The sequence below is a fragment of the Pinus tabuliformis genome, chromosome 7 (assembly GCF_031772625.1).
Source record: "Pinus tabuliformis cultivar Carrire ecotype Pingquan chromosome 7, CPIR1, whole genome shotgun sequence".
NCBI classification, from domain to species: Eukaryota; Viridiplantae; Streptophyta; class Pinopsida; order Pinales; family Pinaceae; genus Pinus; species Pinus tabuliformis.
The window spans coordinates 1,265,686,154-1,265,708,117 of NC_142293.1; the positions used below are offsets into that span (position 1 = coordinate 1,265,686,154).

General features: G+C 41.6%; 1 protein-coding gene across 1 annotated transcript in view; it reads left to right on the forward strand.

Moving 5' to 3' along the window:
- LOC149252027 (tRNA/rRNA methyltransferase (SpoU) family protein) overlaps positions 1-21,964 on the forward strand; it is a 425,400-nt gene that overhangs the window by 352,730 nt on the left and 50,706 nt on the right. The window contains 3 exon segments of the mRNA XM_089459645.1: positions 1,379-1,429; positions 1,562-1,708; positions 1,823-1,962. Coding sequence (XP_089315771.1) covers positions 1,379-1,429; positions 1,562-1,708; positions 1,823-1,962 — 338 coding nt within the window.

Here is a 21,964-nt window from a genome sequence, read left to right on the forward strand (position 1 = left end):
AAGTTCTAATTTTGGCCGTTGGAGTCCCAATCGGAGATTATAAGAAGAGGTTGATAGATATATGGAGGAACACACTTGAGATCGATTTCCTTGGGTAGTTTGACTTTCCAAAGAGCAACAACATTCTGTCGAAAGAGTTTGAGACAGAGAGGGGATGCAGAGACAAAGAGGGGTAGAGATAGTAAGTCAGGAGGAAGTCTTCCAGTTCCAGAGAGTAGCTCGCAGAGAATCAGAGATAGCCATAGAGACGCTGACACAGGGGTTGCGCAGAAGCCTCTAGAGGGCAATTCGATCTTGCTGGAGAGAAGCTCGTTTTCAGTTCCAGAGACTGGAAAGTTTTTCCAGAGTGCTAGAGAGAGTTTCTCAGTTAGCAGCAGATAGGACAACTTGAGTAGCCACTATTCCAGGTAGTGCACTTTGGCAGGCTACGCAAAGGTGACACAGAGTTTGCGCATGCTAGTTTGGACGGCTCACTTGGAGCTGGTAGTAAGAGCTTGGATTGCTTGTGGGGTGAGGAAAATTCCTCATAATTTTTTTGCCAATATTTTTCTCTGTAGGATTGCCAGATTTCGACGTCTAGTTGTACTTAGAATTTCTCAGTACTACTTAATTATAAAAACCCTCGGTTGGTGCAACCAGTTTTCCCACATTAGGCTTTTCCAGGGACGTTTGTCCAAAAATAATAGTGTTATGTTTTTGTGTGTGTGCCAATATTTTTTCAGTTTCCAGTTTATTTTCTGCGGTATTTATTTTGGTGAAAATCGCAGTTGTGAATTATTCGTTGTTTGCCATGGCAAATAAACTGTTAATTAATTTACAGTTAGAAGAATAATTTCCAGTTGCTGCAGTAGTTAAAAATTTCACAAAATGTACACAATTGTATAATTTATATAATTATATTGTAGTATGTGCTTGTGGAAGTACAATATTGGCGGAGACAAATTCCTTTTTGACCATGTTTCCTAGGGTTACAATTATAAAATACATATCTATGTGAATGATCATCTTTGACCAGATCACCAATGATACATTTAAAGTAAGATGGGTCAACTACAAACCCAAAAGTAGAAAAGGAATACAAATGAAAATATAGTATACATTTTGGCTATGTCCAGTACAAACTAGAGACTAAGTTTCATGAATTGTACTTTATGTTCCCCCAACTGTAGAAACTGACATGTATCTGCAGAACTTGTCGCCCCTGAGCCCTTTCTCCCCATCTAATGTCAATTCTTGAATTTTGATGTAAACTTTCAAGTAATTGTGAAGCAGTATTACTCTGTACCTACTAATTTGTAAGTAGATAGGATGTCAGATTGAATTAAATGTTGTATTTCGTTGAGTATACTTTTCATTGTGTACATGGTGCCTCTGACAGGTAGTGAAGCAAATGGCTCCAATATTGTATGATTATGGTATGAAGCCACAGGTAAAAACTTATACCTTGGTTCATACATAGTTCTGGAACTAACATTCATATACTCCTGAATCATACATATCTTTGCTCCTATATTTTTAAATTCTTCTCAATTTGGAATCTGGATGTCCCATGATCTTGCAGGCACTTTCTTCCTATGTCTTCATTGCAGTCCATGTATTGATGAATATTGCCCCAGTTTCTCTCCAGTTTCAGCTTCTGGAGGAATTGCTTCCTGCATTACTTCCATTTTTGACTTCACATCACCATAGTTTGCGTGGCTTCTCTCAGGTAGTATTTTGGCAGTGTCCATGTTGAGATTTGTATTGCATTAGAGAAGGTAGGATTTTGGTGCTTTGGGAACAAGTTTGAGGTTCTCATATATATTGTCTTTAAATGATGCAGATTTTAGTCTATCGAGTACTCCGTAAATTCTTGAATATCACACAATCTCCTATGCAAATGGAACATCAAAATATTACTTTGGAGAAGAAGTGCTTACAATCTCTTATTGCGTATTTGGAGGGAAATGCTGATTGTGCAAGGTTTCTTCAATATTGTTTCTGTAGTGTTGATTAGATTTGACCATACTATTTGCATTCTTTATGATTCAATTGTGCTAAGTTAATAATGTTATCTTTTCTTGATTTTTTAAGAATATTCTTACAAAGTAGTGTATTTCCAGGATATAATATAGGGTTATTCTTGATACAAGAATACCAAGTAATTGAAAGTAAAAGTCTCTTGTTTGATTGTTTGAGGATGGTTTAGTTTGGTATTTTCCTAGTCCATGGCTATTATTGAAAGGAAATGGAAACGTTTATGTTTAGGAAATTATGTCCAACTTCCTTACATGGGAAATATATAGGTGGTTATTAAAGTATTTTTCTGGAGAAATGATGAGGTTTCAAAAAGTTTTGAATCTCCATATCTCATTGTACACCTTTTGATTTTGATTTTATTTTTCCTGCAATAGTGTCATAGTTTATCATTAAGCCATATAGTGGAGTAATGATGACGTTTCAAAAGGTTTTGAATCTCCATATCTTATTGTACACGTTTTGATTTAATTCTCCCTGTAGTAGATTCATAGCTTATCATTAAGCCATGTAGTGGTATGGTGTAGGGACTCAATCTAGTCATTAGGGAATATGAACATATGTCAGTTCTCTTAAGCCAATTAGTGAATCAACTAGGTGTTATTATCCTTCTAGGGACCACCATAGCAGAATCCTTTGCTACACATTATGGTGAGGACATTGACCAAAATACAATCCTCCACTGCAGGAATAGTGGTCGCATTCATAGTTTGTTCAGTCAACGATGCATGGGAATGCTCCTGCTTAAGAAGGAAATTGGGATGCTGTCTTCTTCCACAGAAAACAAGAGACCCTTTGGAAAACTTCATTCTTACTAGTTAAATTTTATATTAGAAACTTCATATCATCTGTATTGTATCATCTAAAAGTTTTTGGATGTCAGTATATGTTCTATAACGTTGTCTCTATTATGGTGAATAATGGTGGGAAGAATTTAGTTCAGGCAATTGATTTGGATAGATCACATTACCTGTGATTCTCGTTTGTTCAATTTGCCAGAAGATTTCTTTCTTGCAGCTAATTAGTAATTGCAAATCAATATTTAGTGTTACAGAATCAGCCTCGTGTCATGATGGTTTTCCCACCGAAAATTGTGCCTTCCATAGCTCTAAGGGCATGGATATACTCCAATATTTTATACTTTCAATCCGTCATCGAATTCCTGCAAATTTCTTTTCTGATTTTTTATTACTTGTATTAGTTTTGCATGCTAGCTGGATTGGGGTGGAAACATTTAAGATCTTCATTTAAGCACTGTAGGCTGGTATGGGAGATATTTAGTTCAGAATAACCTAAGCCTTAAGTTGTTTCACTTGACCCCTGATCAGACCATTAGGTTTTGGTCATGCCTTACACCCAATGTTATCAGAACCAAATTGTTGACTGAACTGGTAGACCCCCCAAACCGGGAACCAGTCAGAACTGGACCTGTTACTGACCAAAATGGGTAACACTATAGGAGAAAACATTTCTCCTATCTGTGACAGCCAGCCAACCAGCCATGCAGCCACCACTAGCTGATGACATGCCATTATATCTTCGCCACTTGCATCAACAACATGCTTCTCACCCATCTGGCATGAACACATGGACGAAGGTGGGCTTCAAATCAAAAGGTATTTTAATAATTTTGCAATCAGGGGCTTATGCTTGTTTATATTTGGGCATTTGATATGGATTATGGGGTGACTGGGAAGGAGAGGTTTTGACCGTGATCTTGTTCTTTCACCTTAGATGGGGGGTTAATCTTTGATCCTAGTCTAGTGGGACCTCCCCTAATGGCTGAATTGGTATAGGAGGAGCACTACATGGAAAGCCTTGATTGAGATAGCGCAGTTCCATCTATCACTATGTCTTACTTAACACTTTCCATCATACATTACAAGTGCTTATCTTGCATCCATTCTTCAGGTTCAACCGATGATTGGTTCTTTGGGATTTGGTACCCATGCATCCTCATACCTAGGTAGGGCCTAGAGCGCTAAGAGGTTGATGCAACTAAAGGAAGTAGAAAAATCATATCATGAAAAAACAAAATCAAAATAAAGAACTTCAAAATAAAAAAAAGGCTAGGACATACAAATTAGCATGTGGGAAAAAACCTAGCATGATCTCTACCTCACTCCTTATCCCCATCACTCAGTTCCTAAGCACATGTTGCTTCATTACATCATAAAAGGTGTTGAAGTTGTAACTAGGTTCGGTCTTCATAATTATCATTTTACTTGTGACAATATGTATTTTATGTAAAACACAAGAAGAATTTTTTTTTTACTTTCTAGCATGTTCTTCATGCTTTGTTTTGATTAAAAAAAATAATTTAAAAGGGCATGTTCTTCGTGACCCTTGTTAATTTTTCATAGAACTACATTGTTCTTTGCTTTGATAATTGTATTTCTTCATTAACACATTAAGTTCGCCCCATAGCATTATAACATTATTTAGATTTACACCATTATTCATGAGCATATGCAACTACGTAGAAAGAACAATATCATCATCATCATCGTCAATGCAACAGAACGTAAAGGAGCTATAGAATAAAAGCATGCACACATAGAGACACCAGGATTGGTCGGAGACCAGGGCAAAACCCACTACGGGGAAAACCCTTAGAAATTCTTCTTCTTCTTAGATTGTCATCAAATGATTCAACAAAAGAGAGTACAATGATTCATATCTTCATCTATGCAACAAAATAAATATAACATCCATGACATGACCCTGAACATGCTTATACTTGAAAACCATGATCCTGAGGACTGTAATGCCCTATCACTGACTATAGTCAACTGCTGAATGTTGTTGTCATTGAGCAGAAACTTCGAAGTACTGATAATTCATCTTTTGGTCCTAGACGCTCCCTGAGACACTCTATGTGAGTGTCTGGGACTGACCTGGACGCTCCCAGGTGAACTACATGCGAGCGTCTGGGGCCAAATTGGACTGCGGAAGCCTTAGCCTCTCGGTCGCTCCCTTAGACACTGTGTGCGAGCGTCCGTGTAATATTCCCAATTTTGATTTCCAACATTAGAGATGATTTTGGAGAGAGAATGCAATTCTAGCCCTGGGACTTAGGAGGAAAATAGAATATTGTAGCTCTAGTGGAAAGTGGGGACCACAAGAAAGAGAAATTCGACCAAAGGATGGAACTCGCACTCTGGAAAGAGAAGGGAGTGCGAATTAGGGGAGAGAGAGAGAGTGGGGACCACAAGGAGAGGAGCCATGAATTATAAATAGAGCAAGAGGCACTCATTTTGGTCATTCATTCTTCTATTCAGAAACTTGTCTTTGACATAACACACTTGAGCGAAAGCCAAGTCTGCAAGTGATGTTCAGCACACGAGTGTCTTCGAGCGGAGATCTCAACCCTTGCTTCGGTGTACTTCGAGTGCCAGCCCAAGGAGGGAGTTTCATCCTTTATTGATTATTCCAGCAGTGGAAGTGTGAGTTTGTGTGGAGGAGACACTAGCAGTAGTGCAGGGATTGCACAGTGCTTGGAGGAGACACACTTGGGAGTTGAGGAGTGAAGGGAGTTTGGGCCTAAAACATGAGGTGGAGTTCAGGGAAGTGTTGTGGGGACTTTTCCTGAATTTTGGCAGAGTAGCAAATACAACATCTACTACAAGCTATATCTTTTGCTTGTGGAGGAGGGCCAAGCATTTGGGGTCAATTTTGGAGCGTCAAAGCTAGGACAAACCCTTTCTGGGTTTTTGACAAGGACCACAAAAATAATTTGGCAGAATTTTCTGGGTAGATTTGAGGGGTCAAATAGGGGTTCCAATCCAGGCAGCAGCTAGAGGAGCTAAGGGAAATTTGGGCCTAAATTCCAAGGTCATCATTTGGCCAATTCCTTCGTGGGTTTTTGTTGGTTATTGGTAGAGAGGGTGGGGTTAATTTCTCGGAATTTTCTGAGCACCAAAGGAGGCCCTAGCAGCAGATCTTCACACCTAGCAGCGTATTTCTAGGCACTTCAGCACAGAGCGAGGAGATAGAGCAACAACATATTTGAGGGGGACTTCTTATTATTCATTTGGGATAGCTAGCTTGCCTTGAGCAAGCCCATATGCACTCTTTCCATCACCGCATTGTACCCTCTTCATATTATAATAAAATGGCCTAGCGACGCAGTTTTTTGTTTTAAAATGGTGTTTTGATGCTTGAGTATTTTTTGTGTGTTTTTGGTTATGTTTGTTTTGTCTATCATTGTATATTTCCATTAGGAGTATTACAATGGTATTAGAGCCATAATCTTGGCTCAGCCTATGGGAAGCCCTTCGTTCTATGACAAGACTAGAATTAAAAAAAAAAAAAAAAAAAAAAACAAACGAACAAAGAAATCATGGGATCCCAAGAAAGGTTAGAATCAAACAACATGGCGGTAACCTTGAACGAGTTGACTAGGATGCAACAATTGATGATTCATGTGGGGGAGAAGTTGATTCATTCCACAATTGGGAATCTAGACATGATTGTGGAGTTATTGGGAGCAAACTGGAGGGCATACCAATCATTGGATCATGGCATTTAGGCATCCCTCTCTTTTTCAGAGTCCTGTGAATTAAGAGGCATGCACAAACCAATGGAGATTAAGTGGAATTTTGTGGGGATGATGAGGAGGATTAAGGAAGAAAACGAGAGAGTAGTTCAAGGAGCCATGGTTGGCAAATAGACAGTTGAGCATACACCCATTGATGAGATGCCATTCATTGTTGAGGTATCCATTGATGAGGTATCCCGGGTTGTGACCAATTTCTTAGGTGATAGCTGCGCACCATAAGTTGATGAGGTGCCAGGAGACATCTCCATTGTTGATGAGGAGCCAATAGGTACAGGGGCATCCAGATCTATGACAAAGTTGCTGGACGGCAGTCACCTACAATTGACTGGTGAGCATGTCTTGCATGTTGGGTTGTCTATGGAGGAGCAGTTGGAGGCTCATGTTGATCCCATGATGGAGGAGGATGTGTAGCTGTCCTTTGGGCTAGGCATTGATGAGGGGCAACATAGAGACCACACGTTGGGATTTCAGCATAGTTCACTTCAGAGGCGCACTGACAGGATCTACAGCGTTATCAGCCCATCCCTACACGTTGGATTGAGAGAGGCGGAGTTGTCTAGGCATACCATAGGGGATGGCCAGATTAGTAGCACTGTTGGGTCACCTTTGCCCATTGGAGAGGGAGAGACAGAGCTAATTAGTCAAATCTCATGTGTTGTCCTGGGTAGGGGGATGAGGCAATCAGAGTTGCATAGGGTGCAACATCAGCATGTTGGGGTTGTTCTATGTGTAGGAGTTCGTGCATTTGATCCCTCTCTTTGGGTTGGATGGCGATAGATTCTGATTTGGTACCTTGTGGAGTGGGCTATGGAGATGGTGGTGGACCTGAGTGTAGCTCAGCAGGAGCTTCCAGGCACTGGGGATACCGACAGTGCAGACTGGCATTGGGTTCCGGGTGGGACTACCTATCATTTCCCAGGTATGTCGATTGGCTACAATCTAGATGGTATAGTTGACCTAGCAGGTGAGCGTGCACATTTGCTAGGGGAGTCTCGGTTAGCACCAATGGCCCACCAGTTTATGGACAGACTCCTTTGGTTGTCTTGGTATGACGTCTGTACACGGTATCATGGGGTGATCAACATACTCTGGCAGGAGTTTGTTAGCGAAGGTGGCATTGGCAGGCCATCAGACGGTCACTTGTATGGAGCTGGGGACTCTTTGTGTGGGGCATAAAGGATGTAGAAGAGCAACGTAGTGGTAGCATCACAACTGACACATAGAGACTCCTTTCTCGGATCCCTCAGGAGGGATTTGGAGTGAAGATCCATTTATCGATGGGTATAGTGATGCGATGTTGGAGGTGATGATACCGATCAGGTGTGGGCCGACACGTAGAGACACAGCTCTAGGCCATCACATCCAGGGATGCGTGGGAGCGTCTAATATTGAGCAGTGGACTACAGGTGGACATGGAGATGCTTGGTGGTGTACCGTTGTGTGTTGAATTGCATTGTGGAGTAGGAGTGCCTTACATCACATTGAGTACACGGGGGGAGTGACTGGTGCCTTGACGCAGACAAGACGTGGGGCAGTATAAGATGGTATAGCCTTAGCCAGGGGTATCCAGTTGTGTACAAGGACAGGTTGTGGCTTACAATGGCATGATGAAGAGTACAACGATACTTGGCGGTATGCGGTGACACATGATGCAGCGCAACGGACTCTTGGAGCGTTGCCCCCAAGGAGACTTGTGGACCTACTGCAATTACTGGCTTACAATCTCCTACTTGTTCTTTACATTAACAAGTTATTGAATTGCATAAACATCGAAGTAAACACTATTGCAACCTTCACAGATATACAAATCATGTACTGAAATAAATAAAGACAATAACATAAGGGACACTGTTATTTTTGGATAAACGTCCTCGGAAAAACCCAATTCGGGAAAACTGGTGCAACATATAGAGGGTTTGTATTATTAAGCAGATTCATGAATACAACTAGGGTGCCAGAAATGGCTCACCCAACAGAGAATATCCTTGGCAGTAGTACCTCTATCCAGAGACAGATATTCCGGCAAATCGGCAAACGGATGATCAAACCCCACAGTGACTCCAACAGTTCCTTTTGTTGGTCAACGATGGTTGCTCCAAGCATTGCGCTGGACCTACGTCACCCTCTCCTAGCTCAGAAATGCAGTTCTGTTGATCTGCTCCTAGTCTGCCCCACAAAATCTCCCCAATGCTACCTCTGAGGCCCAGCGTCAGCCTCTCCGGCTTTTGCGCTGCCTGCGTAAGCCTTCTGCGTCCTCTTTGTGTTAGCGTCTTTGGCCTCTGCGTCAGTCCTTCTAGGGTCTACGCTGTTTCTCCCGGCATTGCGTTGCCTCTCTGCTATGTATTCTTCAACCTCGTGCCGAACTGCCCCTCACTGCAACTGATCACTTGCTCCATTTCCTTAGCAAACCTCGCCCCAAAAAAATGAACTGCCTGATCTCTCTTGGTGTGTCTCCAACTGACCCTCAAGCCTCCTCTTTTACTTTTCATGTTGAATCTTCAACGGCCAAGATTAAGTCCCTAATCAACAGCTAAGATTAGAATTGGCTTGATCCTTGTCACTTAGAACTTTCTCACCCATATTTTATTAATACACATTAATATTTTTATTTTCCTAAGTTTAGACTTGGGGACCTATTAAAAATATTAATTATTTTAGTAACTCCTCATCCGGGTGGAATTTCTCCAAACGATTTTTAGGTCTTGGAGATCTCATGTGCCTTAGCCTCTCCACCAATTTTCAAGGCTAGAGCACATCTGATGCTAACCAAAATCAACACTCCGTCTTAGCGAGGAATGTGTTCTAACAATGCTTCACCATAGAAGCATCACACTGATCCTCCGCATCGGTCCTCTATGCTGATGCTTGGCCTGTTGCCCAAGCATCAGTGCAAACTGCTGCTGCCCCACATCTGCTACATTGCTGCCCATGACACTGCCACTACCACTGCTACATCTATATTGCAGCTCCCTCTCAACATGCTACATCATGCTGACCATAGCACTGCCACTGTTAACCGCTGCTCTGCAACTCAGTTACCGAGAAGTAAGTAACTAACTTCACCCAAACACTGACATCCTGGTTAGTCTGGAAGCCTCGTTGCTCCATCACACCTTGCCCCACCCGACACCTGTTATCATGCTACTGTCTTTAAGGGCTCCCGTAGCCGTATGTGATCCAAGAGTTTGGGCGCCTCAAGGATCCTGCCCCTTTCTGTAGTCCTCTTGACCTGGGGCAACCTGAGGCAACCTTTGAGTCGAAAGCTTCTCCCTTACCTTTCTTCCTGGGCACTGAGAGGCATAATGTCCCAGCTCCCCACAGTTGAAGCACTTGACCTTGGAGATGTATTTCTTCTTCCTCTTCTGTACTCCATGCTGTCTTGCTAATGCGAGAGTTGCATCCTCCTCCTCCTCCTTGATTCAAACTCTTTTACCGCTACTCCCCGCCTTGGTCAATCTCCTGAGCTCTTCCTGTCGAAGAGCTGCCCACATCTCCTCCCAAGTAGGGAGAGTCGCTCTGCCCAAAATGCTTTGGACAAATGTCTCCCACTCCTTGGAGACTGCATTCAGGGCAATTTTGACCATGAACTCTAGATCTAGTGTAGACCCCACGGAAGTAAGCTGGTTGCGAATTCCTTGCAAGCTGAGAAGGAAGGAATCTATCTCCTCCCCTTTCTGCATCTGGTATGACCTCAGCGGATTCTCCAATAACATCTTCTGTTGCACAGAAGAGCCCTGGTATAAGGTGGCCAAGGTGTCCCACATCTCCCTTGTTGTTGTCTTCTCAACAATATGTGGTATTACATGATCCTTGACTCTATCTAGGATCATGCATTTCGCCTTCGCCTGGGCCTCGTCATACTTCTTATTTGCATCAAGGTCAACTGGGACAACTACTTTTTTCAAGGCATAGTCCTTGATGCGATGTTTATCTAGGATTTCCAGGATCCTGGCCTTCCAGATGACAAAATTGGATGCTCCATCCAATTTGTCCTGATCCTTCAACCCATTCGTTGCCATCTCTGCTCCTTTTCTCTAGACTCCCTCTGAGTCCTAATTTCCTTCTCGGAAATCCTCCAGCCAACTGTTGAATCACTCCTCTCCAATCCTCCTTTGCCGCTGCAACCTGAATCTAGATTTCTTGGCTAGAAATCTGTTGAGGTAGTGCTTCCCTCTACCTTGGTTCAGTCTCCTTAGACACGGTTCTGTACTAACAGAAACAATGTCTCACCAGCTCCTCAAATAAAAAATTTGCACATCTCCCTTAGCCCTGGCAACTCGAAGAATCTGATCCCTCCAGGCTCCGCGCAATCTCTCTGTGGGATGAATCTGCTCCTCCCGGCCAACTGCGTCAATCCTTCTCAGCTCAGAAAGATGACGTGGCTCTGCGTGAGCCTGATCTACCCTCCTCTGCCTCTGTGCTGGCCCTTCTCCTAGCTCTGAATGCTGATGTAGGCATTGTGTGAGCCTCTGTGTCACACACTTTGTACTCGGTCACTCCTCCTCTTACCTCTTCAGCTCTGGAACAACACTGTCTCTCGGGACAATTGCTTCTCTGCTGCAAATTCTCAGATTTCTCGGTTGGTGTCTTCAATCATCTATGATTTTCAATCGCTTTGATACCATGTGAAAATTCTTGAATCTAACACATCAGACACCCCTACTGCAATTACTGGTTTACAATCTCCTACTTGTTCTTTACGTTAACAAATTATTTAATTGCATAAACATCGAAGTAAAAACTATTGCAGCCTTCACAGATATACAGATATGTACTGAAATAAACAGAGACAATAACACAAGGGACACCATTATTTTTGGACAAACGTCCCCGGAAAAACCCAATTCGGGAAAACTGATGCAACATATAGATGGTTTGTATTGTTAAGCAAATTCGTGAATACAACTAGGGTGCCAGAAATGGCTCACCCAACAGAGAATATCCTTGGCAGTAGTACCTCTATTCGGAGACATATATTCTAGAAAATCAGCAAACAGATGATCAAACCTCGTAGTGACTCTGACAGTTCCTTGTGTTGGTCAGGGATGGCTGCTCCAAGCACTATGTTGGACTTGCGTCACTCCTCTAGGAGCTATGTCACCCTCTACTAGCTCAGAAATGTGGTTCTTTTGGTCTGCTCCCAGTCTGCCCCATTGAATCTCCCCAATGTTGCCTCTGAGGCCCAGCGTTAACCTCTTCGGCTTCCGCACTGCCTGTGTCAGCCTTCTGTGTCCTCTGCGTCAGCATCTTTGGCCTCTGCATCAGCCCTTTTAGGGCCTGCATTATCTCTCCCAGCACTGTGCTGCCTCTCTACTATGTATTCTTCAGCCTCCTACCAAACTGCCCCTCACTGCAACTGATCACTTGCCCGATTTCCTCAGCAAACTTCGCCCCAGAAAATCGAACTAACTGATCTCTCTTGGTGTATCTCCAACTGACACTCAAGCCTTCTCTTATACCTTTCCTATTGAATCTTCAACAGTAGAGATTAAGTCCCTAATCAACGACTAAGATTATTACTGGCTTGATCCTCGTCACTTAGAACTTTTGCACCCATAGTTTATTAATACACATTAATATTTTTATTTTCCTAAATTTCGACTTAGGGACCCATTAAAAATATTAATTATTTTAATACTCCTCATCTAGGTGGAATTTCTCCAAACGATTTCTGGGTCTTGGAGATCTCATGTGCTTAGTCTCTCCACCAATTTTCAAGGCTAGAGCACATCCGATGCTACCCAAAATCAACAGGCATTGGGTGTACCATTGGATGCAACTCACCTAGGATCGATGAGGACATTGCTAAGCATTTGGGGACACCAGTTTAGTGGAGACAGGGCTTCGAGGGAGTTATCAGCAGATCCGAGGCGGAGAGTGTCATCCATAAGATCACTCTTGAGTATTCCAACAAATTTTTGATCATACCCTTTGGGACATACCCGCCCATCATCCTCGAGTGTTTCTTACAGACACAAAGCGTTTGGTTATTTCCCCTTGACACTCTCCATTCAGGCAACAGGACATGGGAGGCTCACCGTGGACAGTTGGATGAGACGTTGCGTGTCATGAGCCGGGAGGAGACTCTCCAGTTGAGACCCTTGGTAGGTGCACGAGTTGTCGGATACAGGGTTAGGGATGGCATGGTTGATAGCTGAGGTAGCATATGTTCCACCCCTGAGCTCATACTTGAGGGACGGTGGATGGTAGACTTCATCTTCAGGAGGGTACCCAAACTCCGAACAGTGTCCATGTGTATCGTCAGGAGTTGGGATAGCAGATTTCTCTGCGTGGTCTAGCAGGAGCAGGGCAGGTTCGCATGCGTGGGACATACTCTTGATACTTGGGGTCCACTTAAGGGATACATACAAGGGTCAAAGATGAGTGCCAGATGGGTTCTAGCAAATAACAACGCTACACAACAACATCCTGTGAGGAGAGGGAGTTATGAGCTCCTCGTATATTTGGGGGATCCAGGGACCCGGTTGGCAAGTGGATCACTTCCCTTTGTGATGAGCAGGGTCATGGCAGAGGGTGATCCAGTTCACTTTAGGTTTGACACATGGGGGATCACTGTGACCTCCAAGGCATGGTGAGACAGACTTATCTTGTTATGGCTCAGGGTTGAGATTGGCAGTGGAGGGGTAGATATTGCCATCATGGGGATGCCCGGGCAGGATGAGCTTGGATTTCACAGATCTTTTGCCACTAGGCCTCATGAGAGGAGGATATAGTCTGCACATGGTGGGGAGTATGTCATAATCAGAGTAGCGCAGCTTCAGCATGGTGGCACCACTCTGAGATTAGCAGAGGACCTGATCATCACCGCTCTTCACAACTCAATAACCTTTAGGGATGAGCTGGGTACTATAGGGGGAGATCATGCAAATCTTCCATTGAGCATTAGCAAGTCACTGATGGCATTGGGGACTTCGTTAGCATGGAAGGTGGGCCAATAGGATGATATTAGGAGAAGCTCATGTGAGCGAGACGCTATCTCTGCAGGGATTGGATGGTATCTTTGAGAGTATATTCTTGGAGTGCATGGAATGGCCTGTGTGGTATGACAGCTTCACGAGGAGTTGGGCATGGTGTTGCATTATCATGATTTCGTACTCATTGATGGTATACAGGGTACTTATACCGGGCAGGATAGTGAGTGGAGCAAGAGGAGCTTTAGGTGGGACAAGATGGATTGGGATCCTGGTATTGAGGGATTCTTTCATGTCACGACAGTGTAGAGACCTGGGACGACTTAGTGGCATGTTTTGGACCCTGTTATTACTGATGGTGATAGGGGTGATCAATAGACAGAGGAGGCGTTGGTTCAAGCATTGCTCGAGGACAAGCAATTTTTGGCGTGGAGGACTGTAATATCCCCAATTTTGATTTCCAGCATTAGAGATGAGTTTGGGGAGAGGACGTAATTCTAGCATCGGGACTTAGGAGGAAATAGAATATTACTGCTCTAGTGTAAAGTGGGGATCACAAGAAAGAGAAATTCGACCCAAGGAGGGAACTCACACTCTCAGAAGAGAGAGGAAACAGAAGGGAGTGCGAATTAGGAGAGAGAGAGTGGGGACCACAAGGAGAGAATGAGCCACAAATTATAAATAAAGCAAGAAGCACTCATTTTGGTCATTCATTCTTCTATTCAGAAACTTGTCTTTGACATAGCACGCTTGAGCGGAAGCCAAGTCAACAAGTGTTGTTTAGGACACGAGTGTCTCCGAGCTGAGATCTCACCCCTTGCTTTGATGGACTTCGAGTGTCAAACCAAGTTGGTAGTTTCATCCTTTGCCAATTGTTCCAGCAGTGGGAGTGTGAGTTTGTGTGGAGGAGACACTAGCAACAGTGCAGGGACTATACATTGCTTGGAGGAGACACACTTGGGAGTTGAGGAGTGAAGGGAGTTTGGGCCTAAAACTTGAGGTGGAGTCCAGGGAAGTGTTGTGGGGGCTTTTCCAGAATTTTTTTGGAGCAACAAACGCATCATCTGCTATAGGCTACATCTTTTGCTTGTGGAGGCGGGCCAAGCATTTGGGGTCAATTTTGGAGCATCAAAACTAGGAAAAACCTTTTCTAGGTTTTTGACAAGGACCACAAAAATAATTTGGCAGAATTTTCTAGGCAGATTTGAGGGGTCAAACAGGGATCCCAATCCAGGTAGCAACTAGAGGAGCTAGGGGAAATTTGGGCCAAAATTCCGAGGTCAACATTTGGCCAATTACTTGTGGGTTTTTGTGTGTTTTTGGTGTAGAGGTTGGGGTTTATTTCCTAGAATTTTCTGAGCACTGAAGGAGGCCTTAGCAGCAGATATTCACACCCAACAACGTATTTCTGGGCAGTTTAGCGCAGAGCCAAGAGATAGAGAAACAACATATTTGAGGGGGACTTCTTATTATTCATTTGGGCTTAGATAGCTTGCCTTGAGCAAGCCCAGGTGCACTCTTTCGAGCTCCTCATTATACCCTCGTCATGTTATAATAAAATGGCTCAGCGACACAATTTTTGGCTTTAAAATGGTGTTCTGATGCTTGAGTATTTTTCTGTGTGCTTTTGGTTTTGTTTGCTTTGTTTATCATTGTATATTTCCATTAGGAATATTACTAAGTTGCACGAAACGGGGAAACAGGTACGAGTTTCCGAAACGGGAAGCGAGCGACCTCCCCAAATTTTGGAAACGGGGAAACGTGATATATATATATATATATATATATATATATATATATATATATATATATATATATATATATATATATATATATATATATATATATTGAAAATATTTAAATATATATATATGTGCAATCATAAAGCATAAATGATACATTATAATTTATTACACTTAAACATTAAGATTTAATTTACATCACATTTACTCATGAATGATCACATAATGAAAATAAAAATATCGGAATATGCAAAAGCAACGTTTATTATATATCCAAATCTCAAAATCAGCCTTTATTTATATTAATATATGAGGCTGCAAGTACAATAAAGTCTATAAGGCTGCAAGAGAGAGATCCAAATCAGGATTTTCTGCATCCACATCCCATTCTTTAGAAGGACCACTGTTGTATTGGGAGTCTCCTCCTACATAGTCGAACGACCTTAGTGCTCTTGATTAAATACACGTTTCATACCCTAGTACCCTACATGATCTTGATTATTGGGAGTTTTGCCTGCATAGAGGGCTTGATTCTCTTGATTAAATACAAGTCCCATACCTTAGTACACGATAAAATCCAATGGAAACATTGCAATCCCCCAAATCTTGAAATCCTGAAAAACAAATAAGTCTGCTGGATTTTGAGTGAGATCTAAAATTCTACTTTCTCCATATGAAATCCAATGAGGGCGAAACCACTCTCAAACATCCTGAGAATATCACTTTTACTTTAAGAATTTAACATTACCATGAACTGCATATCAACACTAGGGCAAAAATTCACTTTTATAACTTTAGACACACATCTAGAAGTCACTAATATACCCTAAAAGTAAATTAAAAAACAAATTAAAAATAAAAAATAAAAAAACACAAGTTAATGACGAAATGTGGGTCGTACGGCCTTGAAACGCGTTTCCGGCCGTACTGGCCACGTTTCCGTTTCGAGAAACGTGGCAGTACGGCCGGAAACGCGTTTCACGGCCGTACCAAACGCGTTTCCGCGTTTCGTACCCGTTTCCGTACAGAAACGTACCTCTATGCCACGTTTCCTGCAACATAGGAATATTATAGTCCGAGAGTTTCTAGACGCTCCATCAGCCATACTGTGAGATCTTCTAGGGACGAAAATCCTTAGTTACGAGCATGCGTCTGAGACTCATAAACCCTAGACACATGCAAGCTTCTTCCCTGTAGTTTCGAACCCTTTGCACGAGCTTTCCTCCATTAGACCCATGCGAACCAAACAATAGAAGAGAGAAGAAAGTGCTTGATTATTGTGACCAAATGAGATTGAGGTCTCTTCTAATATAGGTGTCCATGAGGGTTCACTTGATGTTGAGGCCGACTTATCCAATTGTACATGTGCCTAGGGCCAACCTAATCCAATATACATGAGTGGATAAATAAATTCAAAAACCAACTTCTGCTTGTCCAAATAAGATGATCTTTAGGTTGATTTTGGTCCTCTCGAAACGAGGAATTTAATGCAATCATTATCTCCATCATGTGAGCTATCCAAAGGGGAATTTGATTGGAGTTGCATAATTTTAACACTCCCTCTCAACTAGGGAGAATTCCAGCTGCCAATATCTGTCCATCGAACAATATGCGATCCTGGTATCTTAAGTGTCATCACATATCGTCACAGACTATCTCTATCATGTAGTCGTCATGCCATGATCATCATAACAAATCATTAATGTACATGTCAATCCATCCCTTGCTTATCTCTTGATCGTCCTTGCTCATATGCTGAATATTCTCGAATCTAGAAGAAGAAGAATGGGAAGGGAACTTAAGCTACCACCCTCTATTCATCAGGCTATTACCTAGTATATCTGCCAGCGGGCTACTACCCAGAATATTTGACAGCGGGCTACTACCCAGAATATTCGTCAGCGGTCTACTACTCAGAATGTTTTTCGACGGGAAACTATCCGGAATATCAGTCAACGGGCTACAACTCGAAAATATGTCATCAGGCTACTACCTAGAAATATGTCAATGGGCTACTACTCGGAAATATGTCATCATGTATTATCATTGGAGAGCATATCATCAGGGAGCACATATCAACCTGGAACCATATCGGGGAGCTACTACTCAACCCGAAATCTCATGGGGGAGCTACAACTCAACCCATATCAAGCAATAGGTAATATAGGGGAGCTACTACTCAACCCATCCTATCACCTACTAATCTTCCTAGCAATGACCCTTAACAGTCATGTGGTAGAACACCTGCATCGTAATCCTAGCTTGAGCAAGATACCCGACTTACAAGAGGTAAGGATCTCACGCCCCCAAGCCTCCTCACCCGTTGGCCAGACGGAGAGGTTTAATCCCAACAAGCCCAACTTGTGGGTATGATGCCAACTGGGGTATACTCTGCAAAGGCCAAGATAGGGTGAGCTACTACTCCAACCCTATCGGTAACATATAGGGGTGATACCCTATTGTCTAGAGTTCCCTCAATGCCAGGAGCCCCCTATCTCAATTCCACACTCTAGGAGCTCAGACAAGGGAGGAAGATTATGGCTCAGTGTCCTCAATCAACGATGCTCTCTATAGCAACATATGTCTGGTATTCATCATGTCTCAATAACAATTGTTTCTTGTTCATACAGAACATCAAATCAAATATTATGTCAAAACATAAATAATCATATAAATCACAAAAGGATACCATAATCATCCTCCCTCTCAAGGAGGTGCCAATCACAAGCCTAAGCCTTTCTTGAATATCTGCACTGGTTCACTAAACGCATTTCAGCTATATGTATATGGGATTCTCTTCCAATAGGATCCCATTCTTTATCATTGCAATGTATCCAAAAAAAACTTTCTCAAACATCTCTTGAAATGCTTCTTCATTCTGCCTCATAGCTAGTCATGCTAGCAACATCGTTCTCAACCTTGGTCATGCTACGAACCTCTCATATCATGGCAGATCTCATACTAAGGCAACACTCATATGTGCTCATCTCATCAACACATCCATATAGTCATATATCATAGGAATAATATCTCAGAACAAAAATAGATCGTCCCAGGCAGGTATCTCGAAGGGTGATCGGCGACAACTCTATGGACTCAGGTTCTATGCACTTCATGTAAATGGACGGATGTTCAAAAACTAAACATCAATGCTTCAATCAACTGTCGGTTGCCAATTCAATCGGAGTGTCCAAGGATTTGCATTTCCTCTTTCCAATACTTCTTCAATAGTTTCGCAATATAGATTATCTTTTTCCAATTTCAGAAATTGATTCATTCATCATCTCAAGCTTCAGAAGCCATTTCCCTCTTAGATCATCGGAGAATCATTACCTGTCAAGAGGAGATCATCAGTGTATAAAACCAAAACCAAAATCAAAGCCATACCTTGGAACACATCATCCCGACTTCACCAGATAACAGTCAATGCAAACACATCTGGATCGAGAAGCTTGCTTCATGTAATGCTCTTTGCAAACATAATACTTTACCAAACCAACTTGCTCATATTTTCATAAATCAATATTGTACCATCAACTAAGTCAGCTCATCAAAGTCATCAATATCACAGTATCAATTCTTTAGTCTAGGTGACAGGTAGGGCTCATATCAAGTCTTGACCTCATTTATTATTATGCCAACAAGTTGTCATCTATCATGCAATATCAATCAAGTCATTCTCATAATCATAATACAAGTCATTCTGTCACAATATAAGTCATCGAAAGTGACTATGCTCATATATCATTCTCATCAAGGCAAATCATTAGTCGTCAAATCAAATCATTAGACATTAGGTCAAATCCATATTTGCTATCACAGAGAGATCTATAGTCCAAAAACATATCTCAATATCAAGTCAGAGTTCTAAATCATTGTCAAGTATCATGTCAGGCATCAAACATTGCTTATCTTTATCTATATCAGCCAGCCAAATCTCTTGTGTCACAAATTTCAATGGTTAAATCATAATCCCATATCTACATGCTTATCTCGATCACCTGCAAACACAAGTTCATATTATAGCAAATATCTACACTTTTCTTGCTCACATATCTTTCTGTCTTGATATCTGTAGGATTGACATGCTTCAGGTAGACATTTGATTTCATGCACAATACTTATTTTTCTATGATCAACAATTCAACCCAACAATTTTAGAAATCAGTTGAGACTTCAGACAGCTTCAAAAAACTTAAGATGATGTCAACTATAGTCATACCCTTGGATGCTTCCTTCAGGTTAGCATGGGATCGTCTTTAGCTTCTTGGACACTACCTTGGCCTTAGCATGCATGCGTCCAGGGATGAAATCTCCCAGTTTTGTCCTGCATCCAGAACAAAAACCGTAATTTTTGTATGAGCTTTAGATTTGAGACTTTGCAGAAGATCAATAATGTCAAATGCACATAAATCATACTTCAACAGTACATAATGCAAATAGTAATATGAGTAAGAATCTTGAGAAGAGATTCTCCCTCTGACTGGGAATCTACTTCATTCATCTTCATTCATGTCATCAACCTGTCTCTACTAGTGTCATGCAACAACATATCTATTAGATCATAAACATATATCTATCATGGTCATCAACATCATGTCATCAATCTTTTATCAAGGGTTAGACTTGAAAGATTAGGGAAGCAGACAAATGTGACATCATATCTCAAGGATCATGAACAATAACACTTTCTATCATCGCATTTTACCATATGCTATAGTTACTCATCACATCAAGACATGACCACGGTTACACTTTTATCACCATGCTTATCATTATCAACAAGATCAAGTTAGGTCATTCAATAAAACTTTATCAAAACAACAAGAGTGTCAACCCTTCCATGAGCATAATATATCATGTATAAGAATCAAGGAGCTAACCTTCTATGTGAAATCCATCATGTCTTATGCATGTCAAGTATCAAGAGTATCTAGAGTCAAGGTGCTAGCTTTCTTTATGGGATCAAAATATCCAACATCAAGTATATCAAAGATCAACATAGAATTCAAGAAGATCAAAAGTGTTCAATACCAGGTGCACCATTTCATCATAAATCAAATCACCTTCATATGTATGTATGGACCATTTGAGAAGGAGATATTCTCGATAGGGCTTAACAACTGAAACATAATAGTGAAACAATATATCATGCATACCTTGAAATATTCAAGTACCTGTGCACCTTCTCATTAGATATAGGCAACTTGTAGCACTTTGTCATCTTTTCATGTAGTGCCTCTTTACCCTTTTCCAGCTCTAGCCACCTTTCCTGCATTTCAAATGATCCTCAAGAAGGATCCACTTATCACAACTCATCAAGGAGGTTAGAAACATCCATATATTCAAATACACATGCAGGAAGTATAGACAATAATCATAATAATCATATCCACAAGTCTAAAAAAAAGTAAGGACATAAGAAAGCATCATAAGAAATACTTATCTTCAATGAGAGGTGATCCTCTTCTTCTTGAACCAATCTTCAAGAGCCATTAATGTTCATTGTCCACATAACAATGTTGCCTTCAATTATCCAACCAGGCCTACTAGGAATTATCCCATCTAAGGCATCATCAAATCTTTCACAAGTGCTTGAGCCTCTTCACATTGACTATACTATATCTCATGACTTTTCCATAAACCATGGTTTTGTTTCCAATCCTAATCAAACCCTAATAATCAAGTTGCCTAGGGTTTTCTTCAAACCCTAGAATTATTTTAGGTCTCCACCATCCTCTTCTTGCTTCCATCAAAGTTTTCATCATCGAGGTGATCTCAATGGCTTTTCTTCAGCTTAGCTCTGATACCATGTTAATTTTTCATAGAACTACATCGTTCTTTGCTTTGATAATTGCATTTCTTCATTAACACATTAAGTTCACCCCATAACATTATAACATTATTCAGATTTACATCATTATTCATCAGCGTATGCAACTATCTAGAAAGAACAATATCATCATCATCATCAATGCAACGGAGCATAAAGGAACTATAGAAGAAAATCATGCACACATAGAGATGCCAGGATTGGTCCGAGACCAAGGCAAAACCCACTATGGGGAAAACCCTTGCAAATTCTTCTTCTTAGATCGTCATCAAATGATTTAGCAAAAGAGAGTACAATGATTCATATCTTCATCTATGAAACAAAATAACTATAACATCCATGACATGACCCTGAACATGCTTATACTTAAAAACCATCATCCTAAGGAGTACAATGCCCTGTCACTGAATGTAATCAACTGCTGAATGTTGTTGTCACTGAGCGGAAACTTCGGAGTATTGATAATTCATCTTTTGGTCCCGGACGCTCCTTGAGACACTCTATGCAAGCATTTGAGACTGACTTGGACACTCCTAGGTGAACTATATGTGAGCGTTTGGGGCCAAACTGGACTACAGAAACCCTAGCCTCCCGGACGCTCCCTTAGACACTGTGCGAGCATCCGAGACTTCCCAGATGCTCCCTTGACCTTACTGTGCCAACATCTAGGGACAAAAATCCTTAGTTACAAGCATGCGTCCGAGACTCAGAAACCCTAGACACGTGTGAGCTTCATCCTTGTAGTTTCAGACCCTTTACGCGAGCTTTCCTCCATCGGACCTGTGCGAACCAAACAATAGAAGAGAGAAGAAAGTGCTTGATTATTGTGATCAAATGAGCTTGAGGTCTCTTCTATATATAGGCTTCCATGAGTGTCCAC